Source organism: Chiloscyllium punctatum, chromosome 6 (assembly GCF_047496795.1).
Source record: "Chiloscyllium punctatum isolate Juve2018m chromosome 6, sChiPun1.3, whole genome shotgun sequence".
NCBI lineage: Eukaryota > Metazoa > Chordata > Chondrichthyes > Orectolobiformes > Hemiscylliidae > Chiloscyllium > Chiloscyllium punctatum.
Genome location: NC_092744.1, coordinates 19,566,410 through 19,594,069, shown reverse-complemented (window position 1 = coordinate 19,594,069; position 27,660 = coordinate 19,566,410). Strand labels below are relative to the sequence as shown.

General features: G+C 40.8%; 1 protein-coding gene across 1 annotated transcript; it reads left to right on the top strand.

Moving 5' to 3' along the window:
* The first annotated feature begins 39 nt into the window (after positions 1–39).
* Positions 40–27,210, top strand: LOC140478590 (extracellular calcium-sensing receptor-like). Its single transcript, XM_072571813.1, has 6 exons — positions 40–179; positions 6,613–6,904; positions 12,941–13,777; positions 16,675–16,902; positions 22,616–22,739; positions 26,285–27,210. The coding sequence occupies exons 1-6, from the start codon at positions 52–54 to the stop codon at positions 27,208–27,210; spliced, it is 2,535 nt and encodes an 844-aa protein (XP_072427914.1). The 5' UTR covers positions 40–51.
* Positions 27,211–27,660: the final 450 nt, after the last annotated feature.

Sequence of the window (27,660 nt, the reverse complement as noted above, 5' to 3'; positions counted from 1 at the left end):
TTACTGCTCCCAACTCCTGTAGTAGCAGAGCCCAGCTGCAAGCCTAGAGCAATGTTTAATGTCTCGACCGTCTTTGAGGATGGGGATGTGATCCTGGCTGGTTTGTTTCCAATCCATTACCGAATAATTCAACCAGATTCATCCTTTCAAGTGAAGGCAGTAACACCACAGTGTGAGGGGTAAGTCTGCACTTGACTGAACCACCTGTGAACGGAAATATTTCCAGGATTGGACAATTGGCATCATCCCTGGTTCCTATCCGCTGCTCACAAAATTCTGAGTAATTTTTGTATTTCATATTTTGTAAAAAAGATTGATTAGAGAAGCATTTTGAACTGATGATCTGATAAGTTTACGTTTAGGTTTACGTTTGCTATCAATTTATTCTGATCTGAAGTAAATAAACAAAAAGATCATAATTCCATTGATATGGCTCTAAATCACTTAATAGCTTCAGAATGTCTCATTGAAGCTGTTTGACAGAAGCGCTGAGCTGTGTAAAACATGCATGGGTTACATCTGTGTCAAGTTGATAGTGAAAAAGTGAAGGAACTTGTTAACTGTTTCTCGACAAATAAGGTTAACTGGAGTTTTTCTCTTCTGACAGCTTATAATGCCACTCTTCAAGCTGCTTGTGCGAGTAATTGACTTGATTATTAATGCTGTCTATTGGATAAAGCATTTCTAGGATTGTAGAAAACTAATTTTAAGGAGAAAACAGCAGTACCTGTTCAGTAGTTAGAGGTCACAGATTTAAGATCATTGACAAAAGACTAGGAACAACATGCGAGAAGCCTTTTTTAATCCAGAAACCTGATCTGATCTGAGAGAGTAGTGGAAACAGATTCAATTATAACATTCAAAAGAGAATTGGGATAAATTTGAATGGGAGTAATTACATTTCCAAGAGAAAAAGCTAGGGATAAACTAAATGCCTTTCTTCTATATGCTGTATTATTCTGTGATTCTATGATTTTCTGTCAGATAATACAATATCCATTGTCATTGGAGATATCTATTGAATAATGGAAGGATTGATAGATAACACAATATCTGTTGCAGTATTGAGCCACAAACATTGAGAAACTTTGATTCCTGATGATTTCAACAAAGATATTAATCAAATTGCTACCCTTGTCCTCATTGCTGTTAAAGAAGGGAAGCAAACAAAATGCCAAGATTCCCCAGTGCTGACAGCAATCCAGGGAGCTCTGCTAGAAAGTGGCATTGGCTGAGAATAGAGTTTGGTATAGATGCTCTGCACAATCATAAAGCATGGTGCTTTTTAAGTGCTCTGAATTGCATGTGAAAGAATTCATTCTGTCAGGGTGTAACATGATTATTTCTGAGTCAGCAGTTGTCGATTCGATACTCATCCCAGACACATGAGCAGATCTCAGTTGACATTTCAGGGTCAGTACTGAAAGAATGCTGCAGTTCTGGAAGTGCTCACTGAATATAAAACCCATGGCACCTTTCAAAGAAAAACAGGAAAAAGGTTCCTAGATTTCACAGCAAATAGTTGCCCTACCTCAAACTCACTTCGGAAAAGCAGGTCATTGCCATTCATATGGAACTTACCTGTGTGAAAATTGTTGTTTCCTACATTACAACAGTGACCACACTTTAAAAGTACTTCCTGGAAATAAAGTGCATTTTAAAAATTTATATGTTTGTAGATGTGGCTTTGTTCGTTAGGACTGCACGTAATGCCCATCCTTAATTTCCCTGGAGAAAGTAGTGAGGCAGTTCTTTAACTGAGGCAGTCCATGGAGTCTTTGCATACCCATCGTGCTGTTACGATGATTGTTTCAGGATTTTAATCCAGTGGCAATGAACAAACGTTGTTATAGCTCCAATTTGGGATGATCTGTGGCTCCAAAGGGAAATAGCATTGAATATCCTGAGATGGGAAATTTTCAGTGAGATAGCAGACGGAATCCTGCCATATGCAACTGTCAACGTAGAGTCAGAGCTGTATGGAATGGAAAAGATTTAATTCAAAGTGAAGTAATAAATTGGTACTTCGGTGGTAAGTTTATAGCACAGCACATTCTGCAGATTTTTGGTTATTGTCAATGTAAATTTGCAGATTGGTACAGGTGAAGATGAGCTTTTGGATGTTAGCATGAAGACAGAAATTCTCTGTATCTAACCATGCCAGATCTCAGGAGTGCTGCAAAGAAAGATTGAAAAAGTTGCATTTATATGGTAATACCCATGATCGTATTACAAAAAAGCCAACAGTTAAAATAAAAATACTGGAAATATTCAGGCAGCATCCGCAAAGAGAGGACAGGCTTAACGTTTCTGTGTGGTGACTCTTCATGACTGAGATTGCTTAATGTTGGTACAGTTTTAATGCAGAGTAAGAGGGGAAAGAAGGAGAGTACCAGAAGGAAATTTTGTGATAGAGTTGAAGGCAGGAGAGATTAAAATGTAAAATGGATGATAGCACAAAGTAAAAAATAGACAAAAGAGGCAAAAGAAATGTCTAACGATGTGTAAATGGGCAAAAAAAATTGAATCAACATTAACAACTGCTGATCAAAAAAGAGTGGGCAGGGTCTATGATTTGTAAATTCAGTGTTATGTTGGGAAAGCTGTAGAATTCCTTGTTGAAAGAAGAATTGCTGTTTCTTCAGATTCCAATTGAGCTCAGTTAGAAAGATGAAGGAGTCCAATGACACAATGCAGTGTTAAGTGACAGCTGAAGACATTTGAAATGTAGCTATTGCTATAATGTAGAAAAACTAGCAGCAGATTTGTAAACACGAGCATCTCACAAACATTAATGTGATAAGTTAAAATCACACAACACCAGGTTATAGTCCAACAGGTTTAATTGGAAGCACACCAGCTTTCGGAGCGACGCTCCTTCATCAGGTGATGAAGGAGCGTTGCTCCGAAAGCTAGTGTGTTTCCAATTAAACCTGTTGGACTACAACCTGGTGTTGTGTGATTTTTAACTTTGTACACCCCAGTCCAACACCAGCATCTCTAAATCATTAATGTGATAGTTATTCAATACTCTTTTCTTGAATGATGTTAGTTGAGGGACAATACCAGGACACCTCATGTTGACTGTTTTATTCTTTCATCAGATTCCTGGTCCTCATTTGATTTGCCAAGTTTCTCTGACTCTCTAACCCAGCCACCTTTTCCCCAACCCTCTCTAGCTGTTCACAAACTGGGAGGAAATTCAAGCAAAGCAAGAGTCAGTTTGGATTGGCTTTGGGATGGAATGGGGTAAAAACAATGACTGCAGATGCTGAAAACCAAATACTGGATTAGTGGTGCTGGAAGTGTACAGCAGTTCAGGCAGCATCCAACAAGCAGCGAAATCGCTGCTTGTTGGATGCTGCCTGAACTGCTGTGCTCTTCCAGCACCACTAATCCAGTATTTGGGATGGAATGGGTGGGTTAAAATCATAAAAATCATATTTTTGACAAAAATCCACCTCTAACGTTCTAACTTCCATATTTAACTGAAGTGGTAACGTGATCAGGAAACAAACCAGATCCAAGGGCATTGGCTGGTATTTTAAATATGAAAATGAGAATGTAAACGTCTTTGGCACGCAGCTCTTTGAATTTGGCTGTTGTCAATGAAGTTTACCAAACATCGAATACAAGCCTCCACACCAACCTACAAGGCCTCAGACAACCTTCAGGGCTTTGATCCAATCCTACAAAGCCTCTGATATCCCTTAGGATAGATGCCAACCCACAGACATTTTATGCCCTTCAATTCTTCAACCCAAAAGGTCTGCGATCTCTTTCTCCTTAGGCCTCTAAGCTCCCCAACACTTCTAATTCATGTCCAAGCCATCAATCCTATAATCCAGCTTCCATTAGCCCTCTCCCTCAGACTTTTTCTCATACTCTCTGGTGTCATGAGTGCCATTAGTGGCCAGCCTTATGGCCTATCCAAAGGTGAGCTGCCTTCTTGAAATGCTGGAGGCCATGTGCTGTTGATACAATGCTCTTAGGGAAAGAATTCCAGGATGTGGATCCACTGACAGTGAAAGAACATGTCCAAGTAAGAATAATGAGTCGTTTGGAGAGGGATTTGCAGATGGTGATATTCCCATGTAAATAGCGTTCTATTTTTTGGTTGGAAGTGATCATGGATTTGGAAGGTGCTGTCTAAAGATCATTGGTGAATTTCTCCAATGCATATTTTATGTAGTATATTCTGTTGCTATTGAGTGTTGGTTGTGGAGGGTGGATGTTTGTGGATGTGGTGCCATAAATTGTAACAAGCTTCTTGAGTGTTGTTGGAACTGCAGTCATCAAGGCAGGTGGGGAATATTGCATCATATTCCTGGACTGTGCCTTGTAGATTGTGTACAGACATTGGGGAGATAGGAGGTGAGTTACTTACTGCTGTATTCTTAATCTCTGACTTGTTCTTTAGCCATTATATTAGTATAGAGTCATTGAGGTTTACAGCATGGAAACAGGCCTTTCAGCTCAACCTGTCCATGCCATACAGTTTTAACAATTAAACTAGTCCCATTTGCATGCATTTAGTCCATACCCTCCATACCTATCCCATCTATGTACACGGCTGTATGTTTCTTAAATGACAAGATTGTACTCACTTCACCATTACCTCTACAGCCTATTCAGGACACAAACTACCCTCTATGAGAAAAATTGCCCCTCCAAACCCTTTATATCTCTCCCATCTCAGCTTAAACCTATGTCCTCTAGTTTTAGACTTCCCTATCATGGGGGAAAAGTTGTTGTCTATCTTCCTTGCCTGTCATGATATTATAGACCTCTATAAGGTCACCCCTCGGTCTCCTATGCTAAAAGTCCCTGCCTATCCAACCTCTCCTTGAAACCCAAACTAGGTAGCATCCTAGTTAATCTTTTCTGCACTCTTTCTATGCCAAGTTAATATGTAAAGTTGAGTTTCTGATCAATGGTAATCCCCAGGATGTTGATAGTGGGGGATTCAGTGAAGGAATGCCATTGAATGTCAAGGGGCACTGGTTAGATTGTCTCTTATTACAGGTGAAATCTGCTTACTTAACCACCTGTTTTCAAGGCCCTGAGTAATCAGTTCACTCCCCCCTCAGAACACCCATCTCACTCATTGATTGACATTCCACCCCTTCCACAGAGATTGATTCCTCTGCTTCCCTTTCCCACCTGAGATCTCATTCCTGACAAAGACCTAGCTGATCCTGCAGCATTCTTGATTCCCAGTCCGACTGCAAGCCAAGACAATCAATCAGGTGGTTTCTGGGAGGGGGACTGATCATTGATGACAGTACAAGAGGAAATCCCAGTTTTTGGCACCCTGAGTTTTATTGGCCTAAGCAATCGTGGTTGACCAGCTGACAAAGAATCCAAGCCTGTACCTCATAGATGCCTTGACTGGAACCTCCATATCAGTTACCTCGGGAATGTGACTTGAAAGACGTTCAGGGATTTACTTGTTAATGAATCAAAACCTGCAACCCATTCTAAAAGATGCAAGACTTAACAGCAATCTAGGTTTATTCAATATATCTCATCAGTTGTATGACACTATGATCTTTTGCTATAAATTCTGTGCCTCATTAGATTACTTACAGTGTGGAAACAGGCCCTTCGGCCCAACAAGTCCACACCGACCCGCGACCCGCATTTACTCCTGCACCTAACACTACGGGCAATTTAGCATGGCCAATTCACCTGACTTGCACGTTTTTGGACTGTGGGAGGAAACCAGAGCACCCGGAGGAAACCCACGCAGACATGGGGAGAATGTGCAAACTCCACACAGTCAGTCGCCTGAGGCGGGAATTGAACCCAGGTCTCTGGCACTGTGAGGCAGCAGTGCTAACCACTGTGCCACCATGCCACCCACATCTTATGATCCTACTCCACAAGTTACCTGATGAAGGAGCAGCACAACAATGGCTAGTACTTCCAAATAATCCTGTTGGGCTATAACCTGCTGTGTGTGATTTTTGTCTTTTACTTTCTTCCATTCTGATTGGGTGACTTGTGTGATTTGGCCATTTTTCCTTCACTTCAACTCCTTGCAACATATGTTACTGTGTATTTCCTCCTGCTATTTCACTTTGTTTGTTCTTCTTTCAATTCTGTTCCTCTGTAAGACTCCGATTTTGATGTGCTACCCACAGCCTAAAACATTCTGTTGGCTTTCTTCACAAATGTTACCTGACCTGTTGTGCGTTTCTCCTGTTTTCGCTTTCTTTTCCATTTCCAACATTTTGTATTCTTAGGTGGACTTTATTTCCCAAAGCACTAACAAAACACTTCAAAAGTACATCATTCACAATCCAGTACATTAGGACATCTGCTAGTTGTAAAAACTGCAATAGAAATGTACATCTATCTGAATGGCTATCTTCTGAACAATAACAATAGGATTCTGTGAGTTTTTTTATTTTTCCATTTCACCATGAATCTCAAAGTAAATTAATTCTGCAGTAGGTTTCTCAGCTTGGCATAAAAATAGAAATCAAGCAGTTTTGATATGTGGAATATTTATGCTTTGGCAGCACATTAGAAATCTAACCCTTAATCTCTGTTTTTTTTTTGTGAAAAAAATGGAATGTAAGTTAATCATTGAACCTGCATTCTCAGTTTTGATTTCAGATCTTTTCGTTGGGTCCAGACAATGATTTTTGCCATTCAAGAAATAAACAGGGATGAGCTGCTTCTTCCAAATATAAAACTGGGTTTTCAGATTTATGATACCTGTGCAACACACACCCAGTCTCTCAGAGCAGCGTTAGCATCTACCAATGGCAAAAATGAAGAAATATCCAAACAAGACTGCAAGGGATTCTCCACCATTCCTGTAATTGTTGGAGACTCAGGATCAACACAGTCGATGATTATACAAAGAACACTGGGCGCTTTCAGAATTCCGATGGTATGTTTTGAGTTCGAGGTCTCCAGTTTGACATTCATCTAACAGTGAACAAAGACTTAATCCAGATATCTGAGGCCAAACCATACCATTCACAACCCCATCTGCACCATCACTAAAACTACCTATTTCTATAGTGTGGCAATGCCCAACACTACCCTGTCTCAACTCATCTGCTGCTAAGCCATTGTCACTTTTAAACTTGGCATTTTCAATAGCTGGTCCCCATCTTTTAACTTACATCGCTTGAACGCATCTTTAACTGTGATGCCTGCATCCTAAATTGCACCTAATTTTCATTCACTCATTACTCCTGTACCCCTTGTCCAACATTGGCTGCATGTCTTGATTTTTAATATTTTTATTCTTGTTTTCAAATCCCTCTGTATCTTTGCCCCTTCTTATCTCTGTGTCTGGCCCTTCAACCCTGACAGAACTCTATGTGCCTTAATTCAAGCATCTTGAAATTCAGCATTCCATATTTACAAGGCCCTACATTTTGTCCTTCCCTTTCTAAATCTCTCCACCACACTACCTTTTTACATCTCCTTGCAGGCACACTCCTCAAAACTTCCCTCTCTGACAAAGTTTTTCTCACCTATTCTGAAGTGTCCTTACTTCAAATATGTTGCTATGAAACTCTTGAGGTATCTTACTACAATGGAGGATTTGTATCTTACTACAATGGAGGAATGCTGTTGTTATTGTTGCAAACTCTAGTTTGACAGGAAACATAATACTGATACTGGATGTGTGATAAGGTGGCAGGCTGCCAATTTGCCTCAGATGTCCAAATTATGAATTGGCCATTTTAGTAAGTGTGGAGGATGAGGATTGATCCAAAGGTTTGAATCTAAATTCAATCTCAAGGCATTGATTTTCCCTTGGTTTTCCCTTTATCCTCCTACGTACAATCAAGAAGGCATCTCCACTGTAATTGGTGGTATCAAAATAGATGGAGGAGGAGGTCAGTTTGCTTACTGAGCCTGCTCTACCATTCAGTAAGATGACGGTTGCTTTGATTGTGTCTCAGCTCAGTTGACTGGATGGCTGGTTTGCAATGCAGAGTGATGTCAACAGCACAGATTCAATTCTTGCGCTGGCTGAGGTTATTGTGAAGGATTCTCCTCTTCAACCTCTTCCCCCACCTGAGTCATGATGACTATTGGGTTGAACCACCTCCAGTTGTCTCTTTCTAATGAGAAAGCAGGACTATGGTGACATTATGTTTGTCTAGTATCTTGATAATTTTATGTTCAATAATCAGACATAAAGTTTAGCAACAGCATCGTTTCTCATTTATGTCACACCTCCTCCAAGTCTCCCTCCTTATGTGTGTACTCAAAATCAAACACATTTGACAATCTGTCCAAAGGCCTCTACAACTGAGGAATAAAGTTCTGCCCCAAGTCCTTATATATATATACAGTGCAGAGGAGGAGGAGAAAGTGAGGACTGCAGATGCTGGAGAGTCAGGTTTGAAAAGTGTGGTGCTGGAAAAGCACAGCAGGTCAGGCAGCATCGGAGGAGTGACGAAGGGCTTATATCCGAAGCATTGACTCTTCTGCCCCTTGGATGCACCTGACCTGCTGTGCTTTTCCAGCACCACATCTTTCGACTCTACGCAGTGCAAAAACAAGCTATTCCACCTAAGCAGTTTATGCCATTTTTTTCTGTTCCACTCAAGCTTTGCTGATATATCCATATTCAAATTTCCATTGTAATGATCATCACTCCGTTTTCTACTTCACTTCAAATGATTCTATAAGATTCATTTCAACCACTCCCTGTGATGGTGAGTTCCATATTCTTACCACTTATTACCTAAAGAAGCATCAGCTGAATTCCCTGTTGAATTTTGTTGCTGACTATCTTATATTGGTGATCTCTACTTATGATCTTTCCTGTGAAGAGGAAATATTTTCTCTGTAAACACTCTATCAAAAACTTCCATCATTTAAAAAAATTCTTTTAAATCACTGTTAGCATACTATTAACACTAATTATTTTTCATTTGTGAATAAATGCATGATCGCGTATATTACTAAACTTATAGAGTGCAGAAGAATAAGAGGCAATGTCATTGAAGCAGATCAAATTCTGTCAGGATTGGACAGACTGGATGCAGAAATAATGTTTCTTGTCTGGAATTAGTGGGGGGGAGTGATGTGGTGTTGGTGGTTGGTAGGGAAGGGAGGAAAGGGGGTTGCAATGTATATAGAACATGAGCTCATAGTCCCTGGATAAGGGTACACCATTTAGAGCTAAGAAAAAGAGAAATTTCTTCACTTGGGCAATGTGGTGACCTAATGGTATTATCCAGGTAATGTTCTGGATAACGGTGTTCAAATCTTGCCATGACATGTGGTGGAATTTGAATTCAATAAAAATCTGGAATTAATGATGACCACTGTTGATTGTTAGAAATACACATCTGGCTCACTAATGTCCTTCAAGGAAGGAAACTGCCATCCTTACCTTGTCTAGTCTGGACTCCAGACCCACAGCAATGTGGTTGACTCTTGACTGCTTCTGTGCAATTAGGGATGGGCAATACATGCTGGCCTAGCTATGCCCTAACCCTGTTAAAGAATTAAAAAAAAAACTCAGAATGTGGTCAAGATGTATAGATGTGATCTTAATGGATTTTAGTAAGGCATTTGACAAAGTTCCCCATGGGAGACTGGTGAGCAAGGTTAGATTTCACGGAATACAGGTAGAACTCGCCATTTGGATACAGAGTTGGCTCAAAGGTAGAAGACAGAGGGTGTTGGTGGAGGGTTGTTTTTCAGACTGGAGGCCTGTGACCAGTGGAGTGCCACAAGGATCGGTGCTGGGTTCACTACTTTTCATTATTTTTAAAAATGATTTGGATGGGAGCATAAGAGGTATAGTTAGTAAGTTTGCTGATGACACCAAAATTGAAGGTGGAGTGGACAGCGAAGAAGGTTACCTCAGATTACAATGGGATCTTGATCAGCTGGGCCAATGGGCTGAAAAGTGGGAAATAGAGTTTAATTTAGATAAATGTGAGGTGCTGCATTTTGAGAAAGCAAATCCTTGCAGAACTTATACACTTACTGGTAAGGTCCAAGGGATTGTTGCTGAACCAAGAGACCCTGGAGTGCACGTTCATAGCTCCTTGAAAGTGGAGTTGCAGGTAGATAGGATAGTGAAGAAGATGTTTGGCATGCTTTCCTTTATTGGTCAGAGTATTGAGTACAGGAGTTGGGAGGTCATGTTGCGGCTGTACAGGACATTGGTTAGACCACTGTTGGAATATTGTGTGCAGTTCTAGTCTCCTTCCTATCGGAAAGATGTTGTGAAACTTGAAAGGGTTCAGAAAAGATTTACAAGAATGTTGCCAAGGTTGGAAGATTTGAGGTATAGGGAAAGATTGAATAGGCTGAGGCTGTTTTCCCTGGAGTGTCGGAAGCTGAGGGATGATCTTATAGAGGTTTATATAATCAAGAGGGGCATGGATAGGATAAATAGACAATGTATTATCCCTGGGGTAGGGGAAGTCCAGAACTAGAGGACATAGTTTAGGGTGAGAGGGGAAAGGTATACAAGAGACCTAAGAGGCAACATTTTCAAGCAGAGGGTGGTACGTGTATGGAATGAGCTGCCAGAGGAAGTGGTGGAGGCTAGTACAATTGCAATATTTAAAAGGCATTTGGATGGGTATATGAATAGGAAGGGTTTGGAGGGATATGGACCGGGTGCTGGCAGGTGAGATCAGATTGGATTGGGATATCTGGTCAGCATGGGCAAGTTGGACCAAAAGGTCTGTTTCGTGCTGTGCATCTGTATGACTCTGTGTAGAATTCTTGGCACATAAGACACTGAATTCAAGTCACTGAACAAGTCACTTAAGAAATAAGTGGTTAGATTTCTAGAAATTAATAGATATGGAGAGAAAGCATAGTACAGGACTGAGATGGTGGTTTAGCCATCATAATAGTGGATGATGGAATGGAGTCAGTAGACCAAATGGTCCTTTCTGTTCCTATTTTCTACATTTCTAAATCAGACAGCCCATAGTTCGATCCCAAATTAGTTCTTCAATGATGATTTGCCATCTCAGTTCAGGGAAGATAATGGCATTGTGGAAATTTTACTGGTATTAAATCCAGAACCCCTGGTTAATATTTTGACATCATGTTTTGAGTCCCACCTTGGCAGATGATGAAAATTGAATTGAATAAAGTTCTGGAATATAAAAAAACTTGCTTCTACAGTCACTGTGGAACCACAATGAACTGTTGTCAACACCTATCTGGTTCAATAATATCCTATGGGAGGGCTTTACCTGGTCTGGCTCACATGTGACTCCAGATCACAGCAATATCATTGTCTCTTAACTACCCTCAGGGTAATCAGGGATGGGTAATAAATCTTGGCCTGGGCACCAATGTGGATGAGTAGTTTTTTTCTTTCAACTGGTTTTGCTGTTTTGGATTTTAGGTGTTAGTGTATCAAAGTGAGTGTGTCAACATTGGGTAAGGATAGGGATTTGATTTGTTTGCAACTGCCCCACGACACTATAGAATCTCAATGGGACATATGAAGAATAAGCATTTTGAGCCATCAAAGCTTTAGCCTTCAGGTAAGGAGAGATGATTGCATTGTTTTGCTGATGCTTAATACAATTTGACCTGTCAGACAATTGGAGTATTATGGTAAAAACAATGACTGCAGATGCTGAAAACCAAATACTGGATTAGTGGTGCTGGAAGAGCACAGCAGTTCAGGCAGCATCCAACGAGCAGCGAAATCAACGTTTCGGGCAAAAGCCCTTCATCAGGAATAAAGGCAGTGAGCCTGAAGCATGGAGAGATAAGCTAGAGGAGGGTGGGGGTGGGGAGAGAGTAGCATAGAGTACAATGGGTGAGTGGGGGAGAAGATGAAGGTGATAGGTCAAGGAGGAGAAAGTGGAGTGGATAGGTGGAAAAGAAGATAGGCAGGTCGGACAAGTCAAGGAGACAGTAACTGAGCTGGAAGTTTGAAACTAGGATGAGGTGGGGGAAGGGGAAATGAGGAAGCTGTTGAAGTCCACGTTGATGCCCTGGGGTTGAAGTGTTCCGAGGCGGAAGATGAGGCGTTCTTCCTCCAGGCGTCTGGTGGTGAGGGAGCGGCGGTGAAGGAGGCCCAGGACCTCCATGTCCTCGGCAGAGTATTATGCCCACATCAGACCATCACATTTCAGGGAGGATATATAAGAGGTGCTTTAGGATAATAAAATAATAATAGAAATTTCAGTTATTTAGAAAAACTCAGAGCAGAAAGTTTCAGGAGAAGACAATTTAGGAAAGGGTTTCAAAATTAAGACAGGTACTTATAAAATAAATTGGGAGAAGCAATTTCCATTGGCAATGTGGTCATTTATCAAAAGGCACAGATTTAAGATAATTGGCAAAGGAACCAAAGGGGACAGGAGAAAATAAAATAAGCAGTGAGTTGATGGGGGAGTGCCGAACCAGAGGACACAACTTAAAAATACGGGGTAGACCATTTAGGACAGAGATGAGGAGAAACTACTTCACCCAGAGAGTGGTGGCTGTGTGGAATGCTCTGCCCCAGAGGGCAGTGGAGGCCCAGTCTCTGGATTCATTTAAGAAAGAATTGGATAGAGCTCTTAAAGATAGTGGAGTCAAGGGGTATGGAGATAAGGCTGGAACAGGATACTGATTAGGAATGATCAGCCATGATCATATTGAATGGCGGTGCAGGCTCGAAGGGCAGAATGGCCTACTCCTGCATCTATTGTCTATTGTCTATTGATCTGGAGTACATTGTCTAAAAAAGGGTAATGGAAGCTGATTCAATAATAACATTCAAAATGACATTGGATACTTGAAAAAGAAAAACAAAGTTAGGACTATGGGGAAACAGCAGAGATATAGGCTGAACTGCATTATTTTGTTTTGGAGCAGCACAGGCATGATGTGTCAAATGGTTTTTTTCATTGTAATATGTCAAAATTCTATGAACTTTTTTCTATGCTGCAATATGAACTGCATAATTGACTTTCTCCAGGTCAGCTACTTTGCATCCTGTGCTTGTCTAAGTCACAGGAATAAGTTCCCAGCTTTTTTCAGAACGATGCCAAGTGATGCCCACCAAGCTCAAGGTGTTGCTCAACTGGTGAAGCGGTTTGGCTGGACTTGGATTGGATCGATCGCAGGTGATGATGACTATGGCCATAATGGAATTCAAGCATTCAGTGATGCAGTCAGAAAACTTGGTGTTTGCATTGCTTTTACGGAAGTAATTCCAAAAATATACTCCAGGAAAAGGATACTTCAAATAACGGAGACCATCAAGACATCTACTGCGAGGGTCATTGTCATGTTTGCCATTGAGGGAGATGCATACCCTTTAATCAGAGAAATCGTGAAGCAAAATCTTACTGGTCGACAATGGATAGCGAGTGAGGCCTGGGTTACATCTGCTTTAATTGCGACAAAAGAAAATTTCCTGACTTTGAGTGGGACAATAGGGTTTGCAATTCCCAAATCTGAAATTCCAGGCCTGAGGAGTTTTCTTCTTCACATCCATCCTTTCAAATCCCCAAATAATCCCTTTGTGCGAGAATTGTGGGAGACATTATTTCAATGTTCCCTTGGAGCATCAGGTCCCAACAAAGGAATTGACACATCCAAAGTCCCTCATGGACAATGCACAGGTATAGAGGATTTAAACAATACCTACAGCATCTATTCAGATGTGTCTGAACTGAGGGTTTCTTACAATGTGTATAAGGCCATATACACAATAGCACATGCCCTTCATAATCTGAACTCTTGCAAAACTGGCACTGGTTTCCTATCAAATAACACCTGTGCCAATATTTTCAACTTCAAACCATGGCAGGTAAGAGACTTTGTACCCTAAAGAAATTGACATTTTTAATGTGAGGACACTTATGTGGCATTTTCTGGATACTCCATTTTTTATCATTTCACTAACAATTATGTTATATTGTTGATTTACCACAGCCGTCTTGGTCAGTCTGTGTTACATAGAGCAAGTCAAGCCCAATATTAGCTGTATTGACTAAGGTAGTCTCTCCTTCGTCCTAGAGATGGGACAAGCCACTAGCCTTTTGGGTTGGTTAAATGAAAAGTAATGAACCAGGATTTCTTACTACACTTCTCAAAAGTGATAAATTACATGTCTGAACATTAGATAAGATTAGATTAGGTTTGCCCTTATGGCTTTACACCATCCAGCTGAAAGATCCAGTGGGTTCAAATGTGCCACATGAATGTCAATTTGTACCCATGCTTTTAGTTTAATTGATTGATTTACTTATTAACACATGTACCCTGAAGTACAGTGAAAAGCTTTTGAGCGGAACAGGCAGATCATAGTAAATAAGGATGTACAGATCAAAAAGACAGAGACAGAAAATAATGTTATTAGCAATGTTTACACATTTAAAATTTAAGTTTAAAAATTTAACAGGTATAAGAAACATTAGTGTTAGATGTGCTGCAGCAAGCTTGCAAGGAGTTGGCTGCACCTTGAAAAAGGGAGAAAATTGTGGGATGAAGCTTGGTGCTGATTGTATCTACATTTAGATATATAGAATCCCTGCAATGTAGAAGCAGGCCAGTTGGCCGATCAAGGCCACACTGACTCTCCAAAGAGCATTGCACCCAGACACACACTCCTATCCCTGTGACCCCATATTTCTCATGGCCAATCCACCTAACCTGCATAACTTTGGACTGTGGGAGGAAACTGGAGCACCCAGAAGAAATTCACACAGATGCGGGGAGAATGTGCAAACTCCACAGTGACAGTCACCGAAGGCTGCAATCAAACCAGTGTTCCTAGCACTGCGAGGCAGCAGTGCTAACCACTGAGCTACCATTTTATGAAACTATTTTGTTGATCCTGCTCTGCCATTTAATAAGTTCATGACTGATCAGGTTGTTCCATAAAGCCACCTACCTCTGCTAACCTTTAATCCCCTTGATTCTGAAGAATCTGTTTATTTCTGCCTTCAAAATATTCAAAGACTCTGCTCTCACTGTCCTTTAAAAACTAGAGTCCCTAAGACTCACGACCCCCCGTGAGACAATATTTCTTCTTGTCATTATCTGAAAAGAACACTTCCTTGTTTTTAGACAGAGACTACTATTTCTTGTTTTTCCTACAAGACAAAGCATCACTTTCACATCCCATCAAAAGTTCTCAGAATTTTACATATTTCAATCAAGTTGCCTCTTAGTTTTAAAACACCAGCAAGCCTAACCTATCTACAATTTCCTCATTAAACAAGCTGTGTATTCTAGGTATTAGTCCAATAACCATTCTCCGAATGGGTTTCAAAGCATTTACACCCTTCCTTTGAAAAGGAAACCAATACTGTGCACCATTTTTCAGTGCCCTGTATAACTAAAGTATAATCTCCCTATAGTTGTAATCAATGCCACTCACAACATGATAATAATGTTCTGAGGAAGGGTCACTTGACCAGAAATATTAACTGATTTCTCTCAACAGATGCTGCCAAACCTACTGAGCTTTTCCAGTAATTTCTGTTTTTGTATATGACAATTTTGCATTTGCTTCCCAAATTACATGCTGTACCTGTATAATAATATTTTGTGATCATACATAAGAACACCCAGATTCCTCTGTATTCCAGAGTTTTGCACTCTCTCACCGTTTAAGTAATGTGGCTCTTATTTATTCTTCCTGCTAAAATGGATAGTTTCACATTTTCTCACATTATATTCCATTTGCCAAATCTTTTCCCACTCACTTCACTTATCCCTAACTCTTTGAGGCCTCCTTATGATCCCTTCACAACTTATTTTCTTTGTATCATCATCAAAATTAGCAACGAACCTTTGGTCCCTTTATCCAAGTCATTCATATAAATTGTGAAATGTTAAAGTTCCAGCAGTGGGATTGTGGCACAGCATTCATTACATCTTGCCAAGCAGCAAATGACCCACTTGTGCTTATTATCTGTTGAAGGCAAAATACTGCAGATGCTGAAAATCTAAAACAAGCACGGAAAATGTTAGATAAACTCAGTCAGTCTGGTAACAGTTGTAGAGAAAGAAACAGAATTAACCTTTCAAGTCCAATATGATTCTTCTTCAGAATTGCTGACTATCTGTTGCTGTTAGCCAACCAATCTTCTGTCCATTGAAGTATATTCCTGCTACACCATGAGCCTTTATTTTTTACAGTAACTTTTGGTGCAGCTCCTCAGTAACTGTCTTCTGGAAATCTAATATGTCCTCTTTTGTCCATAGTACATGTCACTTCCTTAAATAACTCTAATACAATGACTGGACATGAGTTTCCTTTCACAGAACCAAGTTGACTCAGCTTGCTTCTGCTGAACTTTCCAAAGTGCCTTGCTACAATGTTATGACAGATGTTAAGCCAACTGGCCTGTGGTTTCTTAGTTTCTATCTATCTCTCTCTCTCTCGGATAAAGGTGTTAAATTTGTTTCTTTCCAATCTATTGGAACCTTCCCGCATTCTACAGAATTTTGGAGAAGAGTGGGAGAGATTTTCATTTTTACCACTTGGGCAGAGAAAGTCAAGTTATTGGATGAAATTCTTAGCATTTCTTTAGCATTGTCAATGCATAACATCTGATTTATATTTTGTTCCAGTGCAGTGTCTTAGACATGGTGTGCCTTCTATTAAGGTTATTGCATTTGTGAATACATCGGCATTAATGTTGATGCCTAAATACTGATGCATGGCTGTTAACCTGTGTTCTCATCTTTCCACAGCTCCTCCATTACCTGAAAGAGGTGAGATTCACCACTAAGTTAGGGGAAGAAATCTATTTTGATGAGAATGGGGATCCACTTGCATCTTATGATATAATCAACTGGCACAAAAATGCAGATGGCTCCATTAAATATGTTCAGGTTGGCAGCTTTAATGCTGCATTAGGTTTGGGAAATGAACTTCTGATAAATGAGGAAAATATTATTTGGCACAACGATCAACTGACAGTAAGTTTGGTCAATTGTTATTTAGCTCTACAGATTTTGTTGATGGATATTACTGCCATTATTTGCAAATATTGTGAAAGTTGTCTGACTCTTATCAAATCTGACTGCTTCAATAATGTCATTGCCTGATATAACCTTCACATGACTCGTTGCCAGTACTCACTGTATGAGCAGGATTGTGGCTCAGTGGTTAGCACTGCTGTCTCACAGCACCAGACACCCGGGTTCAATTCCAGCCTCGGTGACTCTCTGTGTGGAGTTTGCACATTCTCCCTGTGTCTGCGTGGGTTTTCTTCAGGTGCTCTGGTTTCCTCCCACAGTCCAAAGATGTGCAGGTTAGGTGAACTGGCCATGCTAAATTGCCCATAGTGTTCAGGGATGTGTAAGTTAGGTGCATTAATGAGGGGTAAATATGGGGAATGGGCCTGGGTGGGTTAGTCTTTGGAGGGTTGGTGTAGACTTGTTGGGCTGAAGAGCCTGTTTCCACACTGTAGGGATTCTTTAAAAAAAACTCTAGTATCATATCACAACTAAAAAAAACAAAGTACTATGGATGATGGAAATCAGAAACCCAAGTAAATCTTGCTGGAAAAAAATCAGCCAGTCTGGCAATATCTCTCTATAGATGTTGCTGGACCTGCTGAGCTTTACCAGCAATTTTTGTTTTCATTCCAGTATCACCTCAATGTGATTGGTTCCCAATTATCTCCTTGAAGTAGAACAGCATACCCCTTATCAAATCTTTAGAGCAACTAAAGATGGAAAATAAATACCACAATAACCCGTACTTGTATAACACCTAAAGCACACAAAAAAGCATGACCAAAGAAGACCATAAGGCCAGAAGATATAGGAGAAGAATTAGGCCATTCAGCCCATCATTTCTGCTTCACCATTCAATCATGTTTGAGGTGTTTCTTTAAATCTTATTTTGCTGCTTTCTCCCCATAACCCTTGAACCTCTTTACTAATCAACAGCCCATCCATTTCTATCTTAAATACATGCAATAACTTGGACTCCACAATGAGGAAATGAGTTCGACAGAATCACCTCCATCCTCTAGCTAAAGAAATTCTACCTCATGTCAGTTCCAAAGGATCAAAGCTTCAGTCTCAGGCAGTGCCCGAGAGTCCTAGCCTCTCTTAATAGTGGAAGCATATGCTCCATCTCCATTCTATCCAGGCCTCTCAGTATTCTCTAAGTTTCAATGAGATTCCCCCTCATCATTCTGGACTCCATCAAATACAGACTGAGGGTCTTCAAGCATTCCTCATATAGGGTAAGGGGATTGGGTCTGGGTTGGTTACTCTTCCGAGAGTCGGTGTGGACTTGTTAGGATGAAGGGCCTGTTTCCACACTGTAGGGATGCTATATTAAAAAAACTCCACTATCACATCACACAAAAAAATGTACTACAGATGATGGAAATCAGAAACCAAAGCAAATCTTGCTGGAAAAATATCAGCTGGTCTGGCAACATCTCTCCATAGATGCTGCTAGACCTGCTGAGTTTTTCCAGCAATTTTTGTTTTCATTCCAGTATCACCTCAATGTGATTGGTTCCCAATTATCTCCTTGATCCTCAGGATCATTCTTGTATCCCTCCTCTGCACTCACTCCAAGACTAGCACATCTTTCCTTAGATATGGGGCCCAAAACTACCCACAATATTCCAGGTGTGGTCTGATCACAGCCTTATACATCTTGGCAGTACATCCCTGCTCTTCTGTTCGAACCCTCTTGACATAAATTCTAACATTGCAATTGCCTTCTTAGCTTTCAGTAGAACTTGCCTGTTAACCTTAAGAGAATCCTGAACTAGGACTCCAAGATTGTTTGTGCTTCAAATTCTGAAGCTTTTCCTCTGTCATAATCTATGGCTGCATACTTCTTACCAAAGCACATAGCTTCACACTTCCCCACATTGCATCCCACCTGACACTTTGTTGCCCATTCTCCAAGCCTGCTGAAATCCTTCTGCAGCCTCCCAGTTTCTTCAACACCAAACCGCCATCTGCAAACTTAGCGACCATGGCTTTAATCCCTTTGTCCAGATCATGGATGTAGAATGCGAATAGTTGTGGTCCTAACACTGACCCCGGTGGACCACCACTAGTCACTACCTGCCATCCTAAAAAAGACTACCTCATTCCCATTACTTGCCTTCTGCTAGTCAGCCAATTCTCCATTTGTGCCAGTACCTTGCCCCTAACACCATGTGCTGTTATCTCATTTCGCAGCCTCCTGTGTGGAACCTTGTCAAAGGCCTTCTGGAAATCCAAATAATCACACGCACTGGCTCTTCTTTGCCTAAAGTGCTCATTACCTCCATAAAGAATTCTGTCAGATTTTTCAGGCATGACTTCTCAACAAAGCCATTCTGACCCAACCTACTTTGTCATGCACTCTCAAGTACACTGCAATAATGGACTCTCAAATTTTACCAACAACTGAGGTCAAGCCAACTGACCTATAATTTCCTGCCTTCTCCCTCCCTCTCCTAAACAGTCTTATGGAATCCTCCCTGACTCCAATGATTGCTGAAAGATCACTACCAATGTGTCTACAATCTCTTCAGCTATCTCCTTCAGAACTCTCTTAATCTGGTCGGGTGATTTATCTACTTTCAGAGCTTTCAGTTTCCTCAGTGTCTTCTCCTTAGTGATGACCATGACACTCACCTCTACCCCCTGACTCTCTTGAAGTTCTGGTGTGCTGCTGGTGTCTTCCACTGTGAAGACTGATGCAAAGCATCTATTCAGTTCCTCCACCTTTTCTTTGTTCACCATTACTACTTCTCCAGCCTCTGTTCCCAGTGGTCCAATGTCCTTTCTTGCCTCTCTCTTACGATTTAAAAAAAAACACTCTTGTATTATTAGCTAGCTTACCCTCATACTCCATCTTCTTCCCTTTTAATACTTTTTAAAGTTATCTTCTGCTGGTTTGTAAAGGCTTCCCAATCATTTTGCTCTGCATTAATCTTCACTACATTGTGTGCTTTCTGTTTTGTTTTTTATGTTATCCTTAACTTCCCAGAACACCTGCCACTGCTGCTTCACTGTCTTCCCTTCCAATTAACTCTAGTCAGATCCTCCCTTATGACTTTGTAGTTACCTTTATTCAGTTGTAGTACCATTACATCTTATTCCACCTTCTCTCTCTCAAACTGCAAGGTGAATTCTATCATATTTTGGTCACTGCTTCGAGTGGTTCCTTCAGCTTAAACTCTCCAATCAAGTCTGCCTCATTGCACATCACCAAATCCAGAATTTCTTGTTCCCTAGTGGCCTCTACTACAAGATGTTCCAAAGGCCATCTCATAGATATTTCATGAATTCCTCATGTTACTAACTTAATTTTCCCAGTCCACCTGCGCATTGAAGCATACACGTTTCACTGTACCTCAGCACATGACAGCAATAAATCAAATCAAATCAAGTTTTGCAAAGTGACTTTCTTATTTGCATTTTCTATCTCCTGATTTATTTTCTCCATACATCCTGCTAGGAGGCCTGTGCGGTCCCTCAACTTAAACCACACAGATTCTACCCCTTCTATATCATTTTTTGCTATCGATGTAATTTCATTTCTTACTAACAAGATAATACCGCCATCCTCCCCCAATCATTCCCCCCCACCCCCCTCTCCATATGCCTGTGCTTTTGATAGGATGTGTATTCTTGGATATTTCAATCTGTGCTACAAGTTTATATATCTTCTTTTGTATATTGCATGTATTTAAGTAAAACACCTTGAATCCTGCATTGACTGTCTCTTTTCTCATAGTTGTCCTTTTATCTGCTGTGCCTGAAGTTAGATTCCTAACCTTTAATTTGTTCTGGAAACTTTAATAACCTCTGCTGAGCCCTCCTACTCTTTAGCTCTTACCATAATAATCCATTCAACTGAACCTACACCCCCACGATTTAGTTTAAAATTCTGTCCATGGCCCAAGTTATGCATTTCACCAGGACCCTGGTTCCAGCATGGTTCAGCTGCATCCTGCCTCATTGAAACAGTTCCCTCCTTCCTGAGCCTTGGTGCCAACATCCCACGAATTTGAACTCATTTCTCCCACATTAATATTTGAGCCAGGTGATTACCTCTTTAATCTTGTTGACCCTGTGCCAATTTGCTTGTGGCTCTGATTATTACCTTAATGGTTCTGCTTTATAATTTAACCCCTAGCTGCTCCTATTCCCTCAGCAGAAACTCTTTCCTCTTTCCACCTAAATTGTTGGTACTTACGTGGGCCATGACAACTGGATCGTTTCCCTCCCACTCTATATTCATCTGCAGCCAAATGAGGTATCCTAAACCTGGGCACCAGGCAGGCAACAAAGCCTTCAGGACTCTCAATCCTGGCCACAGAACAGTGTCAATTCCCCTGACTATACTATCCCGTATTTCAACTACATTTCTTTTATCTTCCCCCTTCTTGAATGGCTCGCTGTATCACTGTGCTCTGGTCAGTTAGCTCATCCTCCTTGTAGACTCTACTCTCATCCATGCAGTGGTCAAGAATCTCAAACCTGTTAGACAAGCTCAAGGGCTGACGCTCCTTCAGCAGTACTCCTAGATCCCTCTACTTTCCTTGCTTGTAGTTACACTCTCCTGTCTGTGACCACTGACTGAATTCAAGGCAGTTAATCTAAGGGGTGTGACTGCCTCCTGAAATACAGTGTCCAGGTAACTCATACCCTCCCTGATGTATTACAGTACTTGTATCTCAGATTCCATCAATCAGAATTCCTCAAGCAACCAACACTTGCTACAGATGTAGTCACTATAAACCACAATGGGGTCAACCAGCTCCCAAATCATGCAGTTGCAACACATCACCTGACCTTGAATCTCTCTTGTAATTACTTAGTCCTTAATTTGATTTTTGATTTTTTTAAAAAAATCTACTGGTCTTTTATTATGTTGCCTTATAGCATTTCCCCTATTTACCTACAATCTGAAAATTACCCATAATAGATATCCAAATTAGTATGCATCACCAACCAATGAACTTACAGTTCACCTGTGATGTCTCTCTTTTGTGTTGGACCCCTGATCCTGGGCTTTAATTATCCAGTTAAAAAAAACATACAAATTATGATTTAAAAAAACAAGCAAAAAGCATCTGTTGCCCTCTGTACAAAATCCTACATTGCCTCAAAATTCTCCAAACTATGTACTCACTTGGACTGTGTCACACTTTAGGTGTGATCCCTCCTTCCTGACCATGTGAAGCTTATTGATTTTACTTTTACTGATATGCACATTTGATACTGAGACTCATAATGAGAATTTGAACCAAAATAATTGGTGAAAGACGTACATTATAAGGAGTAACTTAAAGGAGGACGGACAGAGATAGGAGAGTTTATGGAGGAAATTCCAGAGTTTTATCTTGACAGTTGGAGACTTGGCAACCAAAGTTGGGGTGATAAAAGTTAGGAGTGCAGAAGTGACCACATTGAGGTGGGATGAGAATTCACAGGGTTGTGTGGCTAGGACGGGTTACAAAGATAGGGAAGAGGTGAGTTAGTGCATAAATTTGAACAAATGGATGAAAATTTTAACATCTAAGCTTCACTGGACCAATAGCCATTGTAGGTTAGTGAACAGATGAGGTATGGGTGAATGGACATTATTCATTTTCATGCTGTAAAAATTGAACTAAACACCCAGTTTGTGTGCATGCTTTTTGTTTTTATCATTTAGGTTCCCCAGTCAGTGTGTACAGAAAGTTGTCCTCCTGGCACGAGGAAAGCAATTCGACGTGGACAACCACTTTGCTGTTCTGATTGTTTGCCTTGCCCTGATGGTGAAATTAGTAATGACACAGGTAAATTTATTACCCCTCCATAAAACTTCCCATATCCATCCATGATGTGAATTCTCCTCAAAGTCTATTATTGATCTTGCATTCAGGGGAAGAATGAAACATGAGATGGATGTCTGAGATTGAAAATACACCTTTCATCTTTGGCATGTATCCTGTGGTCTCTTTATCTTCATACCTTTCTCATTTTCATTACACTTTTGCTCAATATTTCTCCGGAATTTCTTCTCTCAATCCTTCTAAGAACCAAGATGACTTCATGGTCACTCTTTCTCCTCCCTACACTGTTTAATCAAGATATGAGCACCTGCTAACATTGTTAACTCATCGATAGAACAATCCAGATAGTTCCACTGCCAAGCTCTTTCTTCCATCCCTGTAAATATATCCTTTTCTGAATGCATCTCCATTCCCTCTTTTGAAATTGGCTTTTGGAGTTGTTTCCTACTGCATTTGAAATCACAACAAATCACTCATTGTATAAATTTATCCATGTTGCCTCTTATTCTGGTACCAGTTACCTCAGAGTACATCCATCACTGGAAGTAATTTATTCTTCATTATGCTGATAAGACATCATTTTACTTTGAACGCTTGCATTAAATCTCCCTTTTTACTGTCTAAGTAGAACAATCACACATTCACTGATGGCTCCATTAAACAAAATGATTTTCTCAATTGCTTTCCTTTACCATTCGGTTTTCTTTGTAATGGGTTTGGCCTTTTATTCCTCAAGAAAATCTTTGTGGAAGTTACTATGTTCAAGATTCATGCCCCTTTGTGTTGCCAGATCTTGAAACAATGGAACTCATTATTGTTGGAATATCTAGCTGAACTTTAAAAAGTTTGCAATGTCAAATTATTTTTGGTTGAATAATAATCTGCCAATGAATAAACATTGAGACAATTGGTCACATCATAGAAACGTACAGTTCAAAGATCACAAATGAAGAACATGCTGCCTATAAAACCTGCCCTCAGTATTTAGTGTTAATATCCAAATTTGTTCTGCTATGTTGCTCTTTCCAAATAACTCAAAATATTAGTTTTGCCTTCAATTAATCATCCAATTTCTTTGGTTGATTATTGTTGAACTGTTTCTACCATCCTTTCAGGCAGCACATTTTGTATTGAAGTAACATTGTCTGTCCATCATCATGACTCAACCTCCTTGAACACTTCTGTGTTTAGCTTGGCCCATGTTCATACATCTTCCTCCAACTCCTTTCCTCTATTGTCCAATTCAGCATGATTCCACTCACTTGGTTTGGGTCTTTCCAGAGGATCTACATCAAATGCATTCCTTTCTGCCACTACACCTTTATTCCTGGATCCCACAGAAATCCATTCTTGACAGTCTCCTCTTCCATGCCCGTGTGGCAGTCATAGAGTCATAGAGTCATAGAGTCATAGAGTCATAGAGATGTACAGCATGGAAACAGACCCTTCAGTCCAACCCGTCCATGCCGACCAGATATCCCAACCCAATCTAGTCCCACCTGCCAGCACCCAGCCCATATCTCTCCAAACCCTTCCTATTCATATACCCATCCAAATGCCTTTTAAATGTTGCAAATGTACCAGCCTCCACCACTTCCTCTGGCAGCTCATTCCATACACGTACCACCCTCTGTGTGAAAAAGTTGCTCCTTAGGTCTCTTTAGGAGAAAGTGAGGACTGCAGAAGCTGGAGACCAAAGTCGAAAAGTGTGGTGCTGGAAAATAACAGCCGGTCAGGCAGCATCTGAGGAGCAGGAGAGTCGACGTTTCGGGCATAAGCTCCTCATCAGGAATTCCTGTTGAAGAGCTTATGGTTGAAACGTCGACTCTCCTGCTTCTTGGATGCTTCCTGACTGGCTGCGCTTTTCCAGCATCACATTTTTCGACATGAACTCTAGATAAGGGGTCAACTTCCATTAGCATGTTAATGACAATAGACTCTGGCTGGGATTTTCCTCACCTGAGAATAAGTGATGTATGTGTCACGGGGGGCAGTTGATGGGTTGGCACTAATAAGGTACCATCTCCTTCCTGCCACCGATAAATTAAGTACCACTCAGAAGGACCCAGGTTGACCTTGTAGGCACTTCATGAATGAAGACCTTTAAGTAGTCAAGCAATGGCTGACATAAGGACTACTTCACCATCACCTGGATTAAATGTATTCCCTACCAGCAAGAAAATTGGCAGTCCTTTTGGCTAGGATATGGATGGGGTCAAAAGGAATGGCCATTTAAAGCCACACCTCCGTCCTTGCTTTTGATCGTCCTGACCCTCTCTCTCCACGACAGACACCCAATGTAAAGGCCCCAAATAGTTAACATCTTGCCTGTTGATTCAGGACTTCGTTCTTCCTATGCCTTAGCAGCAGTGCTACTACTTGCTATGGCTGCCACTCTCTGAATGGCTGGCAGTTTTATGCAGGGAAAAACATTGCTGAAATTCTCTGAGAAGAGTGAGTGAACACTTCAGAGCCTGGTAGCTGTTGATCCAGTGGGCTTTCCCAATGGTAGTATCCCATGCAATATGACGCACATCCCCACAATTTAACTCAAGGATGAAACATTTCAGCCTTCAACTCTCCAAAGTTTTCTCAACCCTTCCACTATATTTGTGCTAACGTCCAGTTGTGACGAACTGTGACCTCGTTCCACTCAACAATAGGAAGAGTTCAGCCAATGTCCTTCCCCATTTCACAAATTCTGATTCCAATTCTCATTTTAGTCACTATTGCAAGCTAAAATAGATAGTTCACCAGCAGCAACAAAAACAGAAATTGCTGGAAAAACTCAGAAGGTCTGGCAACATTTGTGGACAGAAATCAAAGTTAACATTTTGGGTTGAGTGACCCTTCCTCAAAACAGATAGTTCACCACCCTATTATTGCACAACTTTTCTTGACCACATAAACTCTCCATTGTAAAGATCCCTTTTTCCAGCCTCCATCTCTATCTCTGTCCTGCTGCTGCTAAAGCACACTTCCATGCCTTTGAATGCTTCAAGAATTGATTAACTAATGGAACCTCAAGCTTTATCTACTCTAAGCTGCAGCTCATCCAATTCTTTTATGCTTATTCTGACCCACTCTAAATTCATGATATCCCTTTCCTCTCTCAGATACATTGGCTCCAGACCTCCTAAAACCTTCACTGTAATGTTCCAATTCTTAACTTTAGATCTTTCTGTGAACTTAGCCTTTCTTTCCACACCCCCCAACAGTAAACATTCCCAGCTGCAACACTCTTATGCTCTAACTAGGTAAAAACAATGACTGCAGATGCTGGAAACCAGATAAGGTGGTCCAAAGTGGACCTCGATTCCTGATGAAGGGCTTTTGCCCAAAACATCAATTTTCCTGCTCCTTGGATGCTGCCTGAACTGCTGTGCTTTTCCAGCACCACTCTAATCCAGAATCTTATGCTCTAACCTCTTGTATCATGAGTCCCATACAAGGGTGTGTGTGTCTGTGTGTGTGTGTGTGTGTGTGTGTGTGTGTGTGTGTTCATGTTAAAGCAACGAAATCAATGCAAAGACTTGATTTGTTCTCAGATTCACTGAACTGTATTCCTTGTGCACTGGAAGACTGGTCTAACTTACAAAAAAATCAATGCATCCCGAAAGAAATTGAATTCCTCACATTTGATGAAGCAATGGGAATCACATTGACAACTGTGTCCTTGCTTGGAACAGCCAGCACAATGTCTGTTGCAGGGGTCCTTTGGTATTACAGGAAAACTCCAATCGTTCGAGCCAACAACTCTGAACTCAGTTTCCTTCTCCTCGTCTCGTTGATGTTCTGTTTCCTGTGCTCGCTGACTTTCATTGGCCAACCATCAGTCTGGTCTTGCATGCTGAGGCACACACTGTTTGGGGTCAGTTTCGTTCTCTGCATTTCATGTGTACTGGCCAAAACCCTGGTTGTACTGATGGCTTTTCGAGCCACTCTTCCCAACAATAACATGATGAAATGGTTTGGGACTCTGCAGCAACTCCGCAGCGTCCTGGCCTGCACAGTTGTCCAAGTTGTAATCTGTGTTGCTTGGCTCCTTGTGTCTTCACCATTTCCAGTAAAGCAGACTAAATATTACAATGAGAAGATTATTTTTGAGTGTGATTTAGGCTCAGTGATGGCATTTTGCTGTGTGCTGGGTTACATCGGCCTTTTATCCTGCATGAGCTTTGTCCTTGCATTCTTAGCTCGAAAGCTGCCGGATAACTTCAATGAGGCTAAATTTATCACCTTTAGCATGCTGATTTTCTGTGCAGTTTGGTTGACTTTTATTCCTGCATACCTTAGTTCTCCTGGAAAATATGCTGTCGCTGTTGAAATCTTTGCCATTTTGGCATCAAGCTTTGGTCTGCTTATCTGCATTTTTGCTCCAAAATGTTACATAATCCTGTTAAAACCAGAAAGAAACACAAAGAAACATCTCATGAATAAAACAGGCCAGTTGAAAACATACCAGTCATCTTAATACGATTTTGATTCTAACATTAGGCAATTAAGTCTCTTTCAACCTCAAGGTCACTTAAAAGCAAAATACTATGGATGTTGGAAATCTGAAATAAAAACTAGAAGTGTTGGAGAAACCCAGCATGCCCGGCAATGTCTATGGAGAGAGAAACAGAGTTAACCTTTTGAGTCCAGAATCACTCTTCTTCAGAATAGTTCCAAAGAAGCATCAAGTTGGTTGCAAAACATTAACTCTGTTTGTCTCTCCATCAATATTGCCAGAACTGCTGTGTCCCTGCTGCACTCTCTGTTTTCAGACCAAATTTGCACATTGAGTGCAGTCAGTAATCTGAGTACATATGGCATTCTAAAGCTTGTTACATTTTTGTGTTGGACTTATTGCCTCAAACTACTGCTCAAATTTGCAAATTGCCAAACATAAAATGCTTAACCGAAATAACGCAATCAGCAA

Coding starts and splice junctions, on each gene's coding strand:
- LOC140478590 (XM_072571813.1), top strand. CDS start 52: ATGTTTAATGTCTCGACCGTCTTTGAGGATGGGGATGTGATCCTGGCT. Junction 180..6,612: donor GTAACACCACAGTGTGAGGG/GTAAGTCTGCAC, acceptor CTGCATTCTCAG/TTTTGATTTCAGATCTTTTC. Junction 6,905..12,940: donor GCGCTTTCAGAATTCCGATG/GTATGTTTTGAG, acceptor GACTTTCTCCAG/GTCAGCTACTTTGCATCCTG.